This window comes from Cynocephalus volans, chromosome 13, assembly GCF_027409185.1.
Source record: "Cynocephalus volans isolate mCynVol1 chromosome 13, mCynVol1.pri, whole genome shotgun sequence".
Lineage (NCBI taxonomy): Eukaryota > Metazoa > Chordata > Mammalia > Dermoptera > Cynocephalidae > Cynocephalus > Cynocephalus volans.
Genome location: NC_084472.1, coordinates 58,405,597 through 58,427,697, shown reverse-complemented (window position 1 = coordinate 58,427,697; position 22,101 = coordinate 58,405,597). Strand labels below are relative to the sequence as shown.

The window sequence follows — 22,101 nt, the reverse complement described above, 5'->3', positions numbered from 1 at the left end:
CATGTCCTTGTAGCAAAACCAAGCAATGCAGAGTTATAGAAAGTAAGGAGTAAAATACACTCCTTTCTCCACTAGACAACTTTGAGAACATTAAAATGAGTATATATGGAAATATCTATATTTTATGTAGGTGGAATTATACTATTTGTAAGAGGACTCCTTCAAGATAGATAGATAGATAAATAAATAAATAAATAAGTAAATAATAAATAAATAAATAATCCCCTACAGAAACTGAAATCCCCTTTCTAACATTGCCATAAAATAGTTTTATTTTCACGTGGGAAGAAATGAGGCTAACAGATGATTATTATCTGCTGTTCCTAAAGTCTGTGACCCTTCTAAAAAGACAGGCTTTGTAGATTTGCACTGAGTGGGGAGAACATGTGACATCAGCAAAGTCCCCATGTAAAGCCTCTTTATTTAAAAAGCCTGATGCACACACACACAAACACACACACACACACACACACACACACACACATCACCAAGATGATTACGATTTATTTTGCAATCATTCTTTGCATCAACTCTCATTTTGAATCTTCCCTCATTAGTTTGTAAGCTCCATGACTCCAGGAGACCAGGGAACCAGGGTGTCTGTTTTTGTTCAGAAGGTTCTCTATGAACAGTTCTTAAAGGAATGACTACCTGAGTAAACCTTACTGATCTGAAGAAAAGATCTGAAGTCTTTTCCCTTTCTTATTTGTTTGAAATATGTTATGTTCAATATTTGTTGATTGTCAGACTTTGGGACAAGGTTATACTGGTCTGTCTTTATTCTGGCTTGATTTCCAAGCTTGTGATTAACTTGTTACCTACTCATTTTTTGAGTTCACAGTTACACATAACATTAATTTACTAAAACACAAACACAAGGGATTTCTTTCATTGCCACTTACTTTGGAATATTATAAATAGAAGCAAAATATTTCATAAAGATATGATATGAGGTCATATCTATTACAGTTTTCTATCTTTGGTGCTGAGGCATAGATCATTGTTTTTATCCCTTAATTCAGAGCTAAGATTTGATTCAGAAAAGAGATTTTCTTGTGCTAATTTATACACTGTCCCTGTCAGATCCAATCTTTCATTTTATTAAATGAGTATGGAAAAAAAAAAAGCCTAGAATGATAAAATTGGTCTCTAAAAGTAGAATAACAGTTGACCACCAGTAAGCAATTAATTACGTGTTAGGGTATAATAGGGTATAAAAAAATTATAAAAACATAGCTTCTTAAAGTAACAGAATACGTACTTGTATAAATGAAAAATTTGCTGTTGTAGCTCGTAAGATTTTTTTTAAAGGAGGGATGTTATTGTGGCTAAACTTTTACATATAATAATTATTTTTAATAAAGTTCTTATTTAAAATAATTTGGGATTTACAGAAAAGTAGCAAAGATAATACAGAGAATTCCCATATGACCCTGACACAGTTTCCCCTAATGCTAGCATCTTACATTATCATGGTATATTTGTCAAAACTAAGGCACCAACATTGGCACATTGCTGTTAATTAAACTACAGATATATTTCCATCAATGACAATATAAGTAATTTTTAAATAGACAGCACAAAAGGATGATCTATTTTACAGTGGTAATTTGTGAACCATCAAAATGATATTCTTGAGAAACATCTTATTTATCAATATTATATCACCCTTATAAAGATTTTTCTACACTAAATAATGTATGTGAAACATGATAAGTGACAATGATAATACAGCAGTCAAGTAGCTCAAGAATTGTGAGGCATTCAATTAAATAACAGTATTTCTGCAATGTAAATAAAATTCACATTCAAACAAAATGTTGTTTCTGTCTGTGGTAAAAAAAAAAATAAAAATTGTCATTCTCTCTAGCAATACAGATATGACAGGATTACCAGGATGAATTATTTCAAGATTTATTTACTAATTTCAAATGTGAAAGGGTCCAGATTACAAACTTATTTGGGGGATAATTGTGCCTTTCCATCTTATAGTGCGTTTTTCATGCTGTCAAATGGTCTTGTTTGATGAGAGAGATGAAGGGTTAGGGGGAGCAGAATCTTCCATAAAAAAGAATGCTGTTGGTTTTGTTGTGCCTGATGAGGAAGAGGAATGGGTGATCTGCATTGAATTCAATGGAGCGGAGTCTAATTCGAAAATCCACCTCAACCCCAGTGCTAGCTGTGGCCTCTGTGCCTTCTTCATTTATTTCCACAAAAGCCTTGTGGAAAACATTGGACAGATATAGGTTTCTCTCCGAAGACATTCCGGATAAATCAGCTCTGCTCTGGCTAAAAGCATCACTCATCCCCATTCTGATCAGGGTTGACTTGAGATCATAACTCTCATCCAGCTTGAACTTGGGGAGATGCAGCTGCACATTGCACAACTCCATCATGTCTGCACTGGTCCACTCACTCAGGTTCTCATAGGTGATGGCCTTTTCCAGCTGCAGGTTTGGGACCAAGGAAGAAAGAGTAATTGCAGAGTGGAGTGAGAAATAGTGGTTGAGTGAGACCCCTAAGAATTACATAGATGAATTATGATCACTCCCATTACCTAGGGCAACAAAACACCACATGTGAAATCCTTTGGTTGTGTACTGAGATCCTTCACACTGTTGACCTTTAGAATCTCTGTTTTGCAGATTAATAGCTCTCAGGATATAGAAGAATTAGATTTTGATTCAAAATGGAAGTACTTTTGTGACATTATGCAAGACATGAACTATACATTCAAATTTTTTAATATAAATATACATTTAGAAGTCCACAGAAAAGCATATACTCTAGTGCAAGTTGTATGCCAGGGACCAGAAAATTAGTCTTATCAACATAGAGGACAGTTCTTTGAAAATAAAGTCCAGGATAAATTAAAATGTCTATACAATCACAATATAAAATTAATAACTATAGACTATGGCAAAAAAAGGAAAGAAAAGAAACTTCTTCATCTTAAATATAATGATTTTTCATAGTGAATTTGAGGGTGTTCTTTCTCCTCTTTATATTTAAAAAGTTTTAAATAATAAATATGTGTGTATATATGTATATGTATATAAGTTTAATTTTTTTAATGACACATTTGTTTCAAAGCACATGCTTTTGCTACTTCAAGAGTTTTCTAGATCCAAGAATTGGCTGTCAATGGCACACTTGTAAATGATATATATTAATAATGTGACAATATATTCAGCACAGGAACCTGGACTCCTTGGAAGAAGGCCTTATCTTAGAAGGGCATACCTCTGATGATTATTCGTTCACACTGGCCTTATTTTTTCCCTACTCTTAGGTTTCACAAATTTTGTGATACAATTTGGAAATCTTTTCTACATACCAGTAGGACTATGGAAATTTACAGGTATTAAGAGTCTGACATATAAAAAATTAAGCATTGTGCAAAGAAAGACAGGCCACCTATTGCACGAAAAGCTGATTTTTAGTTTAGGCAAATTGCTCAGAAACATGGTCTCACCAAAGTTATGTCAGACTTAATATATATCTGACTGATAAATGGCTTAAATACTTGAATATGGTACTGATACAAACTTTTTCTCCTGAAAGTCATTTACTTGATAAAAATGTTTTTTAAAGGTTTTGGAAGAGAGCTTAGTGTGTGTTAGTGTGTGTGTGCATGTGTGTGTGTATTAATGCAGGTGACTTAAAAATTAATTTTAAATTTCCTAGGTCCTATCAGAGGGAGAAGACCTAGACTGACTTAAAGATTGTTATGATCAATTCACACAGCTTTGTGACTGACAGAGTATCCATACCTATTGTAGATGTGGCTGTTTGTGTGACCACTCCAGGCTAGAGATGTCTATAGATTACTTACCTTTTCTGAGGAATAGTAATATCAACTTTACAGGGTTTGAGAAAGTTTAATTGGTAGAGCTCAAGGTATATTGGTTACCTTCCTGTATAGGAACTAAAGAACTGGAAAACCATGTCCTCATGTTTTCCTGCTAAAACATAAAGGCTAAACATGGGACCATCTTCATATCAGGCTGACATATTTACCTCTTCCAGTCCACCAATGTCTTCTGGCAGTAGTATAAGCAGGCTGAGGTCACCGCTCTCATAGCAGAGTTCAAGGCCCATGGCTTGAGGCTTTTCTATATGAAAAACTTCAAGTTTTTCTTTCATAGACATCATTTGCACGGGTTTGCTTGTAGTCTATAAAAAGTACAAAGTCAATTCAATGCAATCCCCATCAAAATTACAAAGACATTTTTCTCAGAAATGGAAAGAACTATCCAGACATTTATATGGAATAATAAAAGACAACGCACAGCCAAAGCAATGCTGAGCAAAAAAAAATAAAGCTGGAGGCATAACACTACCTGACTTTAAGCTATACTACAAAACTATAATAACCAAAACAGTATGGTACTGGCATAAAAACAGACACACTGATCAATGGAATGGAATAGAGAATCCAGAAATCAACCCACACACTTACTTCCATCTGATCTTTGACAAAGGCACCAAGCTTATTCACTGGGGAAGGGACGGCCTCTTCAGCAAAAGGTGCTGGGATAACTGGATATCCATATGCAAGGGAATGAAACTAGACCCATACATCTCACCATATACTAAAATCAACTCAAAATGGATTAAGGATTTAAATATACACCCTGAAACAATAAAACTTCTTAAAGAAAACGTAGGAGAAACACTTCAGGAAGTAGGACTGGACACAGACTTCATGAATACGACCCCAAAAGCATGGGCAACCAAAGGAAAAATAAACAAATGGGATTATATCAAACTAAAAAGCTTCTGCACAGCAAAAGAAATAATTAACAGAATTAAAAGACAACCAACAGAGTGGGAGAAAATATTTGCAAAATATATATCTGACAAAGGATTAATATCCAGAATATATAAGGAACTCAAACAACTTTACAAGAAGAAAACAAGCAACCCAATTAAAAAATGGGCAAAAGAGCTAAGTAGGCATTTCTCTAAGGAAGATATACAAATGGCCAACAGACATATGAAAAAATGCTCAACATCACTCAGCATCTGGGAAATGCAAATCAAAACCACACTGAGATACCATCTAACCCCAGTTAGGATGGCTAAAATCCAAAAGACTCTGAATGATAAATGCTGGCGAGGTTGCAGAGAAAAAGGAACTCTCATACATTGTTGGTGGGACTGCAAAATGGTGCAGCCTCTTTGGAAATTGGTATGGAGTTTCCTCAAACAATTGCAGATAGATCTGCCATATGACCCAGCTATCCCACTGCTGGGAATATACCCAGAGGAATGGAAATCATCAAGTCGAAGGTATACCTGTTCCCCAATGTTCATCGCAGCACTCTTTACAATAGCCAAGAGTTGGAACCAGCCCAAATGTCCATCATCGGATGAGTGCATACAGAAAATGTGGTATATCTACACAATGGAATACTACTCAGCTATAAAAACGAATGAAATACTGCCATTTGCAACAACATGGATGGACCTTGAGAGAATTATATTAAGTGAAACGAGTCAGGCACAGAAAGAGAAATACCACATGTTCTCACTTATTGGTGGAAGCTAAAAATTAATATATAAATTCACACACACACACACACACACACACACACACAAAAAAAAAACCGGGGGAGGGGGGAGAAGATATAACAACTACAATTACTTGAAGTTGATACGACAAGCAAACAGAAGGGACATTGCTGGGTGGGAGGGAGGAAAGGGAGGAGGGAGGGAGGTTTTGGTAAGGGGCAACAATAATCAACCACAATGTATATCGACAAAATAAAATTTAAAAATAAATAAATAAATAAATAAATAAAAAGTACAAAGTCATTGAAGAGGTGTTCCACCAAATCCTTATTTCTTTATCATCATTGATTCCCAGTTGCCTGGGACATTGGTGATTCTCTGCTAAATGCTAAATAAAGTTATCCTAACCTTGTTTTCTGGAAACATGTATTCTATTGTACAATATGAACAATAGGGGATATGAGAGTTTCTGTTTCTAACACTATTGTGGCAACCTCTATAAATCATAGCAAAGTGGATTGTACCAAACAGTGAAAAGAACATACAGTATAGTCTTATGCAAACTATGTAAATACCAATAGTGCAGAAATTAAGTAAGGTTATTTCACATGCAAACATTTGAGAAACTATTTTAGTATTATAAAAACTACAATTTGTTAAGAGAATTAAAAGACAAGTAATAGAGTAGGAAATATTTGAAAAACATATATCTGATAAAGGAATGGTATTCAAAATATGCAAAGAATTCTTAAAACTCAGCCACAATAAGACAAACAATTCAATTTTTAAAATGCTAAAATCTCTGAACAGACACCTCATCAAGAAAGACATACAGCATATGAAATATGTTCAATCATTTGTTGTCAGGGGATTGCAAATTAAACATACTTATGAGAGTGGCTAAAATTCAAAACACTGACAACATCAAATGCTGACAAGGATGTGGAGCAACAGAAACTGACATTTGTTGCCAGTGGGAATGCAAATTGGTGCAGCCACTTTGGAAGACAGTTTGGCAGTTTCATTTCAAGCTAAATATAGTCTTATCATGCAATCCAGCAATTGTGCTCCTAGGTATTTATTTACCCAAATGTGTTAAAACTTGTGTTCACACAAGAACTTGTACACAGTGTTTATAGAAGCTTTATTCATGATTGCCCAAAACTGAAAGGAACCAAAAAGTGCTTCAGTAGATGGATGGACAAACAAATTGTGGTACATCCATGTCATGAAATATTATTCAGCAATAAAACAAAAAGATCTACCGAGCCATGAAAGAATGAACCTTAAGTGTACATTGCTAAGTGAAAGAAGCCATTCCGAAAGGCTACATACTGTATGATTCCAACTATATGATATCCTAGAAAAGCCGCAACTGTGGAGACAATAAAAAGATCAGTGGTTGCTAGGGATTTAGAGTGACGTATGAATAGGTGGAGCACAGTGCATTTCTAGGGCAGTGAAACCGTTCTGAATGATACTGCAATGGTGAATACATGGCATTATGTATTTGTCAAAACCCATAGAACTCTTCAACACAAAGAGTGAACCTGAACATAATAAACTGTGGATTTTAGTTAATAATAATGTATCAGTATTAGCTCATCAGTGATAATAAATGAAGCACACTAACACAAGATGTTAGTAACAGGGGAAACTGTGTATGTGTTGAATTGGAGATATATGGGGACTCTGCACTTTCTGCATGATTTTTCTGTAAACTTAGAACTTCTCTTTTAAAAAAAAGTTTTTTTAAATTAAGCCAATTGCCAAACAAAAACAAAACAAAATGTCCTGCAATTCAGATGTTTTGGACTTATTTATCCATTCTATGTGGGGTTGAGCGTCAATCACAAAGCCCCACTCTTATGCTAAGATTGTGGCCTTATGACCAGGGCTGTTGATTTGGAGTACTGCAGGATTATTTCTGGGGTGAGCACATGAACAGCACCAACCAGACTCTTCCTGGGGTTCATTCTGTTAGAGGTGACAGCAAAGACTTTCTCTGTATACCGTGGTTGTAAGCTAGAAGACTGAATATGGGGTGATCACATTTCTGATCATGTAGATAAATTCCATCTTCGGTATTAGAAGATGAAGTAAACAATCAGAGAAGGGGGGGGAGAGAGAGAGAGAGATGATGTTTTGAGACTCTAGAGATCCCACTCCTAGACTTTCCGGTTCCTTTTAGTTACATAAGCTAATGTTAATATGAGGGTACTTCAAAAAGCTCATGGAAAGGGCCAACCCCGTGGCGCACTTGGGAGAGTGCGGCGCTGGGAGCGCAGCAGTGCTCCCACCGTGGGTTCGGATCCCATATAAGGATGGCCGGTGAGCCCGCGGTGCGGCCGGTCACAAAAAGATTAAAAAAAAAAAAAAAAAAAAAAAAAAGCTCATGGAAAGATTCATATTATCTTTTAATTGTATTTTTCCATAAACTTTTTGAAGCACCCTCATATAATTCACATTTTGCTGGAGCTAGTTTGGAATCTTTTTCTGTCACTTGCAACTGAAAATTCCTGGTGAATGTAGTAATCCTGGTAACTGTCCAGCTCATGTCTCATTTGCCTGTTGGATTACGTGTTCAATTCCTTCCCCATTCTCACCCCACTGACTGAGAAATGCCCATTGCACGCAACCACACAACTATAGCAACAGGTCCTCAGCAGCGCTGTTTGTGCAATATGACCCACCACTGGGCTCAACTACTATAACAAACCTTGGCCAGCCAGTTTCTTTCCTAGTAATTTGGAATGGGATTTATCATTCTGATCTTTATCTAGAATGGAGGTGTATGGGTAGTCAGGTTTTGCCATTGTGGCCAGGGAAGCAGAGCAAGTTGGATTTCAGCCTGAGAGAAAAATGATGGGAGAAACAGAGTTGAAAAGATAGAGAAAATTTCCTGACAAATTTGAGGGGTTTTTTTCACTTGGGTCCCAAGACTCAGCTATATCACAGCCCTTGTAAGCTATGAGCTATATCTTTAACTGCATATTAGTCTTCCTTTTTGCTGTAGTGAGTTTCTGTTACTTGTTACAGGAACAAGTATGTTGTGTCCTGATAGAGAAACCTTTGTGTCCTGATAGAGAAACCTTAATAAACTAAGTGGGTTTAAAAGTCTTTGCCCAATCCTACTTCCTGAAGTGTTTCTCCTATGTTTTATTTTAGGAGTTTTATAGTTTCAGGATATATATTTAACTCTTTAATCTATTTTGAGTTGATTTAGGTATATGATGAGAGGTACAAGTCTAGTTTCATTCTTCTACATATACCTACCCAGTTTCCCATCACCAGTTATTGAAGAAGTAGTCTTTTCTCCAGTGTATGTTCATGGTGCCTTTGTTAAAGATAAGTTGGTTGTAAGTATGTGGGTTGATTTCTGAGTTCTCTATTCTGTTCCATTGGTCCGTGTGTCTGTTTTTATGTCAGAACCATACTGTTTGGGTTACTATAGCTTTGTAGTATAATTTGAAGTTAAGTAGTGTTATGCCTCCAGTTTATTTTATTTATTTATTTTGCTCAGGATTGCTTTGGCTATTCAGGGTCTTTAGTTGTTCCATATGGATGTTAGGATTGTTTTTTCTATTTCTGTGAATAATGTCATTGGTATTTTGATGGGGATCTCATTTAATCTGTAGGTGGCTTTGGGTTCTATGCACATTTTCACAATGTTAATTCTTCTAATCCAAGAGCATGGAATGTCTTTCCATCTTTTTTGTGTCCTTTACCATTTCTTTCACCAGTGATTTATAGTTCTCATTGTAGGGATCTTTTATCTCCTTGGTTCACTGTATTCCTAGGTATTTTATTTTTTTGATGACTTTTGTATATGAGCTAGCTTTCTTGATTTCTTTTTCTGCTAGTTTGTTGTTGTAGTATAAATGTGCTACTGATTTTTGCACGTTGATTTTGTATCCTGAAACTTTACTGAAATCATTCATCAACTCTAAGAGTTTTTTTGTAAAGTGTTTAGGCTTTGTCATGTCACCTGCAAACAGGGACACATCACCTGCAAACAGGGACAGTTTGACTTTATCTTTTCCAATCTGAATGTCCTTTATTTCTTTCTCTTTCCTAATTGTTCTGGCTTGTGCTTCCAATTGTCTGATGACTGGATAAGGAAAACGTGGTATATTTACACAATGGAATACTACTCTGCCATAAAAAAGAATGAAATACTGCCACTTGCAGCAACATGGATGAACTTAGAGAAAATTATGTTATGTGAAATAAGACAGGCACAGAAAGAGAAATATTACATGTCCTCACTTATAAGTGGAAGCTAAAATAAAAAACAAAAAAATAAAAAAAGAAGGATACAACAATCATAGTAATACATTGAACTTTCAAAAGAAGAGAACAGAACTAGAAGTGAGAAAGGAAGAGGGGAAGGGGGCAAAGAAGGAACTGGTAAAGGGCCATGAAAACCAATTACACTGTATAATGTTGAATATACTAATTATCCTGATTTGAACATCACATACTGCACACAGGTATTGATATTCAATGCCATACCCCACAGACATGTATAGTCAGCTATGTTCCAATAAAAAAAAATTAAAATTAAAAAAAAAATAAAGTGAGATTTAGCTTTTGTATTGCTTCTATTTTCAGAAAAATAAGAATTTGGCAGAAGATAGTATTTGTTTAGAAGAATATGAAGAGAACTTGCAGTGAGGAGTCTTATACTCTGGTTCTGGACTGCTTCTAACTCACAAATGCCCCCAGTCACTCAGCTACACTGCACTTCCCATCACGAAAATCAATATAAAAACTACTCTAATCAACTCACATAGTTGTAGCAAGGACTGAGTGATAAAATGTGTGAGTAGTCTATATTTGAAGAAAAAACAATGAACGTGGAATTTCCAGGGGGCTTTTAGCCCAACCATGCCTCCCCTAGTAAGAGCCTTTGTTTACAGGCATATATAATCACAAAGTAGAGTGAATTTAAAATAGAATCCCATTTACAATGCCATGTGAAAATCCAAACTGATCTTTAACAGGTTCCTACCTTGTTTATTCTGAAAGGCTTTTCTGTGGTATTTTGCACTAAGAATTGATGTTCCCAGATTCCTTTAAAGTAAAGAGCATTCACCAGAACCATCCTGGTCATAGAATCCACAGAATCATTAGGTAGGAGATTAGGGATCTTACCTACAAGAGCAAAAGGACAAGTTTCAAATGGCTAGTAGAAATATGTAATTTTTAATTAAAGACAATCTGAATCCCATTATTCTGGAACCATAAAAAGTTTTGTTTTTTTTTTAAAGTTCTGAAGTTCTGGTTTCAGATTTTTCAGAAACTGAACAACTTATGGATGAGTATATTCTGTTCAGAATAGCTATGAGTAAAGAGGAAAACACTAGAGAAATAATATGCTGAATGTCAATAAGCATTTTTTCACATTAAGTATCAATTTATATTTTAATTATAAAAACTTCCCTCTAATATGAGTAAATTTGTACACCTATTTTGAAGGGACTGAAATGCTTTCTTCTGTTTTACTTCTGTTTGTAGCTCCAAACTGTAAGCTGCTCTAATTAACATCTATCTGAAAGATTGTACTAAGTTTCCCATCCTCCAAAATACTGCTCTGTTCAATTGCTTATATCAGATTGTTTCTAGTCACTCTTTAAACTGATATTTGACTGGCATCCCCGATACATTCCCTCCAAACTCCCCACCAAAATACCTTGAAAAACTTATTAAAATATATCAAATCAGGAATTAGAGGTTTGTTGTAAAGGTAACATGTTTGATAACTGAGGTAGATAAAATTGAATTAAGAAAAACCTCCCAGCCAACACAGCTTTACCCTGAAAGACAGACTACTTGAAATAAAGGGCTGATCTTTCAAACTTCCACAATACAGACATGGAAAAAAGAAATGTAAAACTTATAAGACAAAGCCTGCAACACTTAATTTTGAAAATGATACGGATAATTTTCCAGGTAAATATTAATAGAAACTCAAGAATTTGTAGGAAACCTGAAAAAAATATCAAACATGATTGAAATTTAAAAACTGTCAAGTGACTACCTCCTGTGAAAAAAGAATCAACCCCAGACATTTAGACAGGTGAATTATTTTAAACCTTCAAATAAATAATAAATCTATGAAATCTATTAATATAATGCATTGCTGCTATGGTCTGAATATTTATATCCCTCAAAAATTCATTGGTTGGAACCTAATATTCAATGTGATAGTTTTAAGAGGTGAATCCTTTGTGAAATGATTAGGTTATAATGGCATTTCCCTCATGAGTGGGATTAGTGCCCTTTTAATAGGGATTGAGAGATTCTGCATGACCCTCTCACCACGTGAGGACACAACAAGAAGGCACTATCTTGGAAGTAAAGAGCAAGTTCTCACCAGATGTTGAATCTGCTGGCAACTTGATTTTGGAATTCCCAGATTCAAGAACTGTGACCAATAAATTTCTACTATGTATAAATTACCCAATCTAAGGCATTTTGTTCTAACAGCCCTAAGGGATTGTGACAATTGCTTCAATGAGTGAAAGAAAAAAAATCATATCATCTTGATGGAGACAAAAAATATCTTGGATCTATTTTAACATCCATTTCTAAGTTTAAAATTACATTTTTGTAAACTGAAATAATAGAGTACTTCTTCAATAGAAAAAAGAATATTTTTCTCCAACAAACTTCCATAATTATGCTAACAAAGAAGTATTAGTGGTGTTCATGGTCTGTTTTAAGGAAGATTACTTAACATTTTTCTCAAAATGCTAATTAATATAATAAAACAAGAAAACTAAGTGAGCTGTCATTATATAAAAGGAAGAGACAAAGTTATTATTCGCAGATGATAGAGAAAGCAAGGAGAATCAACTTAAAAACAATTTAAACTAATTAGAAAGTTCTAGGTGTTGAGTCACACTATCACACGAAAATAAATTATTTTCTTATGATCTAACAATAAGCCATTACAAAATGGTATAGTTGCATCCTGGCCATATGCCACATTTTTACAAATGATGACTATAAAATATTGTTAAATGATAACATCCTTCATCTGCCAGTGATCCAAACTAGGAAGTTAACATTGACAGAATACTATGAACGGGCCCTATTCAAATTTCACCAATTGTTCCAATACCATTGCATTTAGTTGTAATTTCTATTTAGTCCCTTTAATCTTGGATATTTCATCATTCATTCATTGTCTTTCATGCCCTTGACACTTTTTTAAAAATTTATTTTATTTATTGAATCAAAATTGATTATACATATTTTGAGGGTTCAACATTGAGATATGTTGATCAAATCAATATTACTAGCATATATATTGCTACAAATCATAATTATTCTTTATGCCCCCTGTCCAGTCTCTCCCCATCCCCGCTCCCTCCCCCTCTAATTGCCCTAGATTTCTTCTCTCCGGAAAGAATAATGGTTACTATGTTGATTTGTTGCCTAGATGATCTGTCCAATGCTGAGAGGTGTGATCAGGTCCCCCAATATTATCATAGAGCAGATGCTTCCTCCGTAATTTTGAAATGGGCTTTGTGGAGAGAGACATCCTCTTCTTTTCTTTATCTATGCTGGTGACTCTCCTTGTGTCAATGCACTCCAGTGGTTGACACTTTTGAAAAAGACTTGCCATTTGTTTTGTAGAATGTCCCTGAATTCTCTATTTGGGTTTGTCTGATGTTAACTCAAAATAATATTTAGATTATGCATTTTGTGAGAATGTTACTGTGGTGGGTTAAGTTTTGTCTTCCAGAAAGACATGTTCAAATTCTAACTCCCAGTACCTGCTAACGTGAACTTATTTGGAAATAGAGTCTTTGCAGATGTAATCAAATTAAGATGATGTCATATTGGATTAAGGTAATCCCTAATCCAATGACTAGTGTCCTTGTAAGAAGAGGGAAATTTGAACACAGACACACCATAAGGAGAATGGCATGTGAGAACACAGAGACACAGAAGAGACACAGACATAAGAAAGAAGGTCATGTGCCAGCAGAGTCAAAGATCGGAGTGACGCATCTACAAGCCAAGGATTGACAGCAACCACTAGAAGCTGGGAGGATTCCTTCCCTAACGTCACCAGAGAGAGCATGGCCTGCTAACAGCTTTATTTTGACACCTATCCTCCAGAACTATGAGAGAAAATATTTCTGTTGTTTTAAAATGCCCAGTTTGTGGTGATTTGTGATGGCAGCCCTGGGAAACTAACACAAGCACAGAAGCACACAGAGTGACTTGAGAAGATCACTCTGTGTCCTTCTCAATGAATCACATCAGGAGGTACATGATTTCCATATTTCCCATTACTGGTGATATTGATCATTTGATTTCTCCAGTGTAAAATTACTCCTTTTTTTCTCCTTCTTAATTAATAAGTGTCCTTTGTAACCATATAAATATTCTGTTTCTCATCAAACATTTGCCCACTAATTTTAGAAACTATTTATAATTCTTGCCTAAAACAATTATTACTATGATTACTATTACAAATGCCTGATTTTCTATTTCTATCATTCTTTCTATATTTATTAACTGGAATTTCACCATGAGGAAGAGTTTTCCCATTTTTTTTATTTATTTAGGTATTCAATTATTTATTATTGTTAATATAGAGTCATGGGTCTTTGTTTTGCTCTGTGGGTTATGATTCATTATTATCATTATTTTGTTGTTTGAATTGTTCAGGATTTTGTCACAGGATCCTTTATTGGCTCCTGTGTTCTTCTGATATATTCACAAATATTTTGAGTATTTCCTCACCTTCTGGCACCACAAGATGCCCTTATCATTTACTTTCCCAGTCCCAGCACTGGAATTAGTATTTTGTCTGGAAGACCTGTTTTCTTTTTTTGAAAGATGGCATTTAGAAATCAAGATCTGGGTGTTAGATGCACTGATTACTACTGAGGATTCATTGCTTCTAGGTCCTCTCAACATACAGAGCTAGGAGATGTATGTATTATGTACATATCCCTATCTATTTCCATATCTAATTATCTTCCTCCATGTATATATTAAAGAGTAAGAAGTCATATTGACACTTTTGATTCGTAGACAACAAGAGGTTGTTTCTAGAATGAACACAGGGTTCTTTCCAGACTTTTTCTTTTCCTTCTTTGTAATTCCTTTGTCTATCCACAAGAAATCTGGCTTTCATTATTCCCAATATATTTACTTATTTCCTCAATCCTAGAATGCAGACAAAGTAGGTTCAGATTTGCTAAAACATTTTCCTATGAAAAGCAAATTTAATAAGTAGTGTACAATATGTGCATATAGTTTTCTCAGCCTTAGAATACATTGTCAAAGTACTGTTACATATGTTGTTTTAGCCTTAGAGTTTATAGTCAAGATGCTTGTTCCAAAGTTACTTAATTAGTTCTAGAACAAATCTTTTTTAAAAATTGTATATATGAAACAGTGCTGTAAACCAAGATGCCATTAAGGGACTGGAAAATTTGAAGAATCCCTAAAGACCAACACAGGAAACTACTGCAAAAAAAAAAAAAAAAAAAAAAAAAAAAAAAAAAAAAAAGCACCAAAGTCAACTTCTGGGGAGGTTGGAGTGTTGCCCAGGATGTTAGAAGCTCAAGGATCATGCATTCATGAAGCTTGTTGGGGGTGAGGGACATCAGTGAGACTAATGGAACAATTCCATTTATAACAATGGCTCTTAACCTTAACTGCAATTTAGAATCACTTGAGGACTTTAAACTGCATGATCTTGGATAGTTTAATTTCTCTAAAGCCTCGTTTCCTTATTTCTAAAAAAAGGATAATAATAGTAGATTTCCAAATTTCCTCTGAGAATATTTCTACTATTTCCTTTTGGAAACAGAACCCTCAAATTTTAGGTGAACATGTGGCTACCTAGCTGAAAGAATTACATTTTCCAGCCTTTTCTTATAGCAAGTAGGGGTGACCAATCATTCTGGGTTGCTTGGAGCTGAGAAGCCTTTTGATGCTAAAACCAGGAAAGTTCTAGGTGAATCAGGTTAAGTTGGCCACTCTCGCAGTAAGTGTGCCATATGACTAAGTTTGGGTCAGTGGGATGTGAGTGGAATTGATGTGTGAACCTTCCGGGGAATCCCCTTAAAGTCAAGGCAGCATTCCCTGGATTGTCTTTTCCCCATCTTCTGCTGACAGTAAAACTGACAATTGCAGAAACAATCTTGGACCTAGAGATGGAAGCCACCCTGTATTGAGGGTGGCGACCTGGTCTCTGAATGGTTTTGTGCAACACAATGTTCCATCTGTCCTAGGATACTTATCTACCTTTGGGCTATTATGTGAGGAAAACTTTTATCTTATTATTAAGCCACTGTATTTGGGATCTCTTTTTTACAGGAGCTTAGCTTATATTATAACACATATAGACCTTATTTTGAAAAGTAACAAAGACCATAGAGTACACGTAATGCCACATTTATGATATTAATTAAAACCCACATATGCAGCAGTATTCCAAGTTTCCTTTCTCATTTTCTTGCTTTTTATCCCTGGACTTCTCTTTGGAATTAGTGGAATGTGATAATTTTCTTGTCTTCTTAGTAAAGTGGTGGCTTGACTTGCATGTTTTAGATAAAATTTATTGTGAATCTAAAAATTATGGGCATGAATAGAAATAAATGTTATAAATATTTAGAATGTGTCTGCACTTCTATTTAAGAAATACACATTCTTGCACATGACACATACTCAAATAAATAAAACGATGCTGGGAGAGAGCACTCTTCCAAGTCCTTGGTGAAAACTTACCCTCAGTCTGGCTTTCAACCCAACTGTTGATCTCCTTTCTGATATGGTCAGAAGCTTCCAAAAAGTTAACAGACTGTGGGTCTGCACCAAAATATGTTTTTATATCTTCTAAGTATTTCTGAAAGAAATAGGTAAAATCTCCTTTTGTAGAGTTTGTCCAAAATCAAGAAATCAAGTTTATGTAGATTATCAAAAGATCCAGGTAGACGGACAATTGCAAACTCCCTTCTCTCTTTCCTCATGCCCAGCTTTGGTCAAAAACTAAACACTCCTCTCTTCAAACTGAGCAGGGCACCAACAAGCCATGGAAAGCTCCAGGTATAGAAGGAAGGCCTGCCTCCCACAGTTCTGGGGTTTTCACATTCTCCTCTTTTCCATTTTTATTCATGCCTGTAAATGAGGCTCGAATGAGAAGGACTCCACAAATTCACAAATGAGGACTCCACAAATCATAGGAGTTATCTTAGTGGCCAGGAGGTGTTGGAAGTTGTTCTTGGCTACCTATAGCAGGGATGGAACCAAAGTGAGGCCCGCGGGCCTGGCAGCTGCCCTCTGTGGACTGTAAACACCCAAGAACCTGCGAACGGACCCTGAGGAAAACTACACTGTGCCATGAAAACTGATTTCTAAGTATAGTCAAAGGTTTCATCAGGCATTCAGAGGGAAAAAGCTACGCCCCCTCCTTCCAGCCCTTAGATGATCATCCCCAAGACAGTCACCATAACTGGGCTGTCACTGAGGTGGCTGTTATGGGGGCACCTGCCTTGGGATGGTGGGGGGGATATAACTTATTCTTTAGGACTGTGTGGTATTCTTTAGTTTGCTTACTTTATGGAGGGCTTGTAGGCAGTAAAAAGCGGTGAGTTAATTCTGCTTCCAGAAAGTGGTTTGAAGATTATGAAGTCTAAGTTGTGTGGAATTTATAATATAGTAAAAAGAAAACTCAGACATTCATGAGGCACCACTCTCCATCTTAACTCAGGACCTGTGGGCATGTAAAAAAAAATGTGTGTGCCCCTCTCATTTCCAAGTGCCCTCTAAGCGCAATCATCTCTCCTACTTCTGAATCAAGCAGAAGTCCATGAGATTCTCAGTAATAAAACCTCCTGGAAGACTCCATTGGTTGGTTTTATATCTTCACTAAAAGCAAAGCCCAAGTCCTGAACTCCCCAGAATTCACTGCTTATGGCAGAGATAGCACTGCTTGAAATCCCAAGGTAGCTTTATTTTATCTTATTGCTATCCTTCTGCCCTATCTAATTTTCTTACTCTTTGCTTACCAGACACCTGGGCCCTCCTGTGCTCTTTTGATATGTGCCAAAGGATGTGATGGACAAACCTGTATGATTGACCTGGTTCAGGGTGTAGCACTCTGAGCAGCACTTGAGTCTTAACAGGACAAAGTCGCCATGGTCTGCACTGGTGGGTTTAACCATTAATGAAGGAGAGAAGTTGATACTATTTCATGTGCCATGTTCCCAAAGTCTCTGAAGTCCTGATGTGAAAACTGCCCACCTCTCTCCTCCCACGGTCAGTACTCAGTCTCTAGCCAGAGTCCTACGAACAACACCGTGCTCTGCTACTTCAGACTTAACCCTATTTAATTACTCTATGTATTTTGCTCTCTGTTTCTTATGAAACAAATGTTTTTGCCCAGGTATTATATGGATCACGTTTTTATGTGTTTTCACGAGTCTTTCCTGTGGGTACCCCTTTATTCTGGACATAAAGATTTGATCCCTAGATCTGGTTTGAGACACATTATTAGTTTCTTCTACAACTAGACACTTACTGGTTGGTCTAAACATTTGCTGGGAAGTACTGACCATATTAAGATTGTCCCTGGAATCACTAGAGAAATGCACAAAGAGTGTACTGATTGGTCTCATGTAGCTCTTTCTTTCCCATTAGCTTAAAATAAGACATTTGCACTCACATTGTGAAATGGATACGTTTTCTCCACATATATCCGGTTGGCTGTTTTGAGTATGTAGGCATTGCTGGGCTTGAGGATTTCTGAGATAAGAGTTTGGAAATCAGAATGTATTTCTTCAACCTTGCCCAAGTTGAACTCCTTTAAAAGAAAATAAAATGTTGAACAACAGCTACATATATCTGAGCGTTATAAATACAATTATTTGGTGTACTGCAAACAAAAACTGAAAATGATTCTAAGGTAGACAAAAATATTTTCTTTAATGTTATCAATGCAAAAATTTTAATGTTAATAACAGTTTTCTTTGCACTTAGTTTACAAAAGTTGGCAAGAACAAGTTTTAAAGCAGAGAAGTTTTGGGAGGGATAGAAAGGGGGTAGAGATAAAGGGAAAGAATAGTACTTTTCCAAAAAGTGTAGATATTTTGTATTCTCAAAAACATTTCTATAATTTTAATATATGTTTCTAAGAAAAGTTACCGAATAAAAGTTGTTTAAATTAATCACAAAAGCACATGTGCTAAAAATGTTTTCTCCTTAATCATTAAGTGGATATTAAGAGATAAAATATACCCCTTCCTTTTTCTTTTCACTTTCAGGATGAGATTTGACATCCTGGTCTCTGTTAAATTGAAGCACCTGTAAATTGAATACAAAGGCAAGTGAATACACTCTGCAGAGAAGTAATCACATGAAATACACATCTGTAAATACACAAGTCAGTCATTCCTATAACTGCAGAACATATAATTAATTAAACAAGATGGCTTTGATTTGACTTCAATGATGTGTTCATTAAACTAATAGAATAAGCCAAGAGCTGCTTTTAAATAATTTTTTAAAGCCTAATTTAAGTTGCTAATCTCTTTATTTTAATATATTCTTATAGAAAATATAGGACAATGTCGGGAATACCCAGAGGTAAAATTCTCTTATTTTCCATATTTCACTTTTATCTGTGCCTAAAAAGAAGGCTAGATGTTCAACTGAGACCATCACATAGACAATGTAAACAAAAGCCACCACTGCCACAATTGTCAGGAAAATTTAGGAATTTTGGTTGTTTTTTTTCTGTTAGGTGCTGTAGTTCTCATTGTCTACCACCCCTTGACGTGTATAGACGTAATGTTTGTGTTCACTCCAACTTCTCATCTGAAAGTTAACAGGAAGGACATGGACATCCCTGTTTCCCCTGAATTGTACCACAGTGGAAGAGAAAATGATGATTCCATACCCAACATCCTAGACCCCACTCACAATAAGGATTAAGCTATATTTTATCAAGGCGTTCGCTGACCCATGATAACAGAACAAAGACCACATGCCCTACAAAAATGGGTGCATAGCCGGTTCGTTAAGCTCACTTGCAACCGAAGCTGTTAATAGGTAAAACAAGGACAAGCAACATCCAGCAATATATTTATATGAAATGGAAACCCAAATTGTAATCCACTTAAGATTATGGCTAGCACTTTAATGGTTAAGTCTTTTTAATGAATTAATCAATCATTAACTAGTTGTGAACCTAGACCTTTGTCCTTGTTATTGTTATTAAACCACACAATATCGTGTGAACTACAAGAATAAAGGTGATATCCTAGCCACAAACTGACAGAATGTATATTTTTCCTGCATCATTCAGAATTATGGGCTGTGCCCTTTTCCATGCTGAGCAAAGAGAGCACCCCCTTGAAATGTAGTCGCTCAGCCTTTCAATTGTTGCATGATTTAGAGCTAAATTTACACTTTACTGATTTTATTTTTATTTTGAAAACACACATTTATATATACATATAGGTGCATATATGTATACGTATTTATATATGTTATTTATATATAGGTGTATTTTTAAGTACACATATATGGCTATTTTGTTATGTATTTTGCTATCTATGGCGATATATATATGTGTGTGTGTGTGTTTTTACACATACAGTTCTTTGAAGATGCTTACAACAAATTAATAGTTCTTTACACAATATTAGTGTTTTGCCATTTTAAGGCCTTAGCAGGCTTTTTAGATTCATCTAGACAACCAGGGATTGAAGAAAGAAACAGTGAAACATAGCATGAAAAACAGAATTCTTTTATTTTTTCTTGTTTGTGTCCTCAAGAAAATCCTTCTGATATTAAAAAGATGCTGAATAATTCTGCTACTTAAAGTTTGATCCATTACTCTTGAAATATTTTTATTATCAAAACAGAATTGTTTCTGGTGTTGAACCAAAATTGATTACCTCACCATTTCTCCATTTTACTTTGCTAGAGAACATAGGTTCTTAAATCATTTTTCTAGCAGCAGTTTTCAAATTAATTCCCTTTACCAGGCTTAATTTTATGGTCTAGAATTTTTTTTAAGTGTGTCTTTTGTTTTGGAGGCTATTGCTGTAAAATGGGGGCTTTTAGGTTTTCAGGACAAAACAGAAGTTAAAAGACAAAGGAGGCATATAGCTTTAAGGCAACAGAGGATGGTTAACCTTTTCTACTCACCTGGGCCATCTGTGCTGCAGTGGGACCTTTGCTGCCCAAATACACCATGGCTAAGGAAGTTGAGATACCCCAGGGAGAAAAGAAAATATTTTTACCCTCAGCAGATTCAGCTAGCATTTTGCTAAACTCCAGGGCAAACTGGTTGATTGATGTTGCTAGAAAGTCCATTGGGAAAATCTAAGAAAAACAAAGCAAAAGATAGAGAACATGTTAATAATCTTTTCCATTTATTTTACTTTCATAAAAGTATCTATCCATATATGTATGCATATCCATGTGTGTGTATATATATATTTATAAGAGCTGAATGGACTTGAGCAAAATTCTAGTCCAGCATTATTATTTTATATATCAGAGCACTAAATTCCAGATAATTTAAGAAAATTGCCTCAAATTTTAGTGCTAATGTGCATCAGAGAACAGATGGATTCTGGTCAGTTAGTAGCTGCATTCTAAAACATAGTTTTTTCCACTCACCTGACATTTATCACACCACTAGTTTTGTTTTTATATGTTTATATCTAGTATTTCCAACTCCAGGATAAGCTCCTTGAGAGCAAAATTTTCTTTTTATACTGCGTTGTACATCTAACAGAACCTAGCTCAGGACTTTGCACAAAATGGATACTTATAAACACTTGTTTATTACTTCTTTATGATGTTTATTGTTTGGGCTCTAGCCCTCAATTTTTTTATGAATATTCATGAGATACAAAGCTAATTGTCACCCCTCGTGCCCATAATATGAGGGTCAGATTCCTACTGGGAGCTTACCCATTTCCAGAAATTACTTTTGTACCCTGTGTCCCCCACCCAATTATCCCCCAACCTCCCTCCCCCTCCCCCTTTCCCCCCCACTCTGCTTTGTAGCCCTAGGAGTGTTCCCTCCCTCTGTAAGACCAGGGCACTACAGTGGTCTTTCCTTCCTTCCTTTCTCTCTTAGCTCCCACATGTGAGTGAGCACATGCAATATTTATCCCTCTGTGCTTTGCTTATTTCACTCAACATGAACTTGTAATCATGTACATTTAAGTGGGAAATGCTCATAGGGAAACTGGTCTTCTTGTACTAGAGAACTCAGGTTTCCTCATCTTTTTTGATATTCTATTCAACTTCTAAATTTTTACCTCTAATTACCCTGATATTTTAATTTAAAAGTCTTTTAAAACTGGGTTTCTATCAAAGAAATAGCTAGTTTAGTCTACTGTCATTTTATGGCAAAATAATTTTTCAAATTGGTTAAATAATTAAAAGTAAATCAAATCTTTGGCTTTAGTACCTACCATTAGTGACAATGTCATATAGACTTTGGTCTAGAATTGACATTTCATGGCCCTCTGAGAAATCTAGAATGAGAGCTTTGGAAATGTTAGGAGTTCTCTGTAGGCAAATGGT

General features: G+C 35.6%; 1 protein-coding gene across 1 annotated transcript; it reads right to left on the bottom strand.

Moving 5' to 3' along the window:
* Positions 1 to 1,947: 1,947 nt before the first annotated feature.
* On the bottom strand, positions 1,948 to 20,874 carry SERPINB10 (serpin family B member 10). Its single transcript, XM_063077288.1, has 7 exons — positions 20,707 to 20,874; positions 18,790 to 18,855; positions 18,218 to 18,355; positions 16,282 to 16,399; positions 10,532 to 10,674; positions 4,021 to 4,176; positions 1,948 to 2,447 (listed from the first exon to the last, which is right to left on the bottom strand). The coding sequence occupies exons 1-7, from the start codon at positions 20,872 to 20,874 to the stop codon at positions 2,043 to 2,045; spliced, it is 1,194 nt and encodes a 397-aa protein (XP_062933358.1). The 3' UTR covers positions 1,948 to 2,042.
* Positions 20,875 to 22,101: the final 1,227 nt, after the last annotated feature.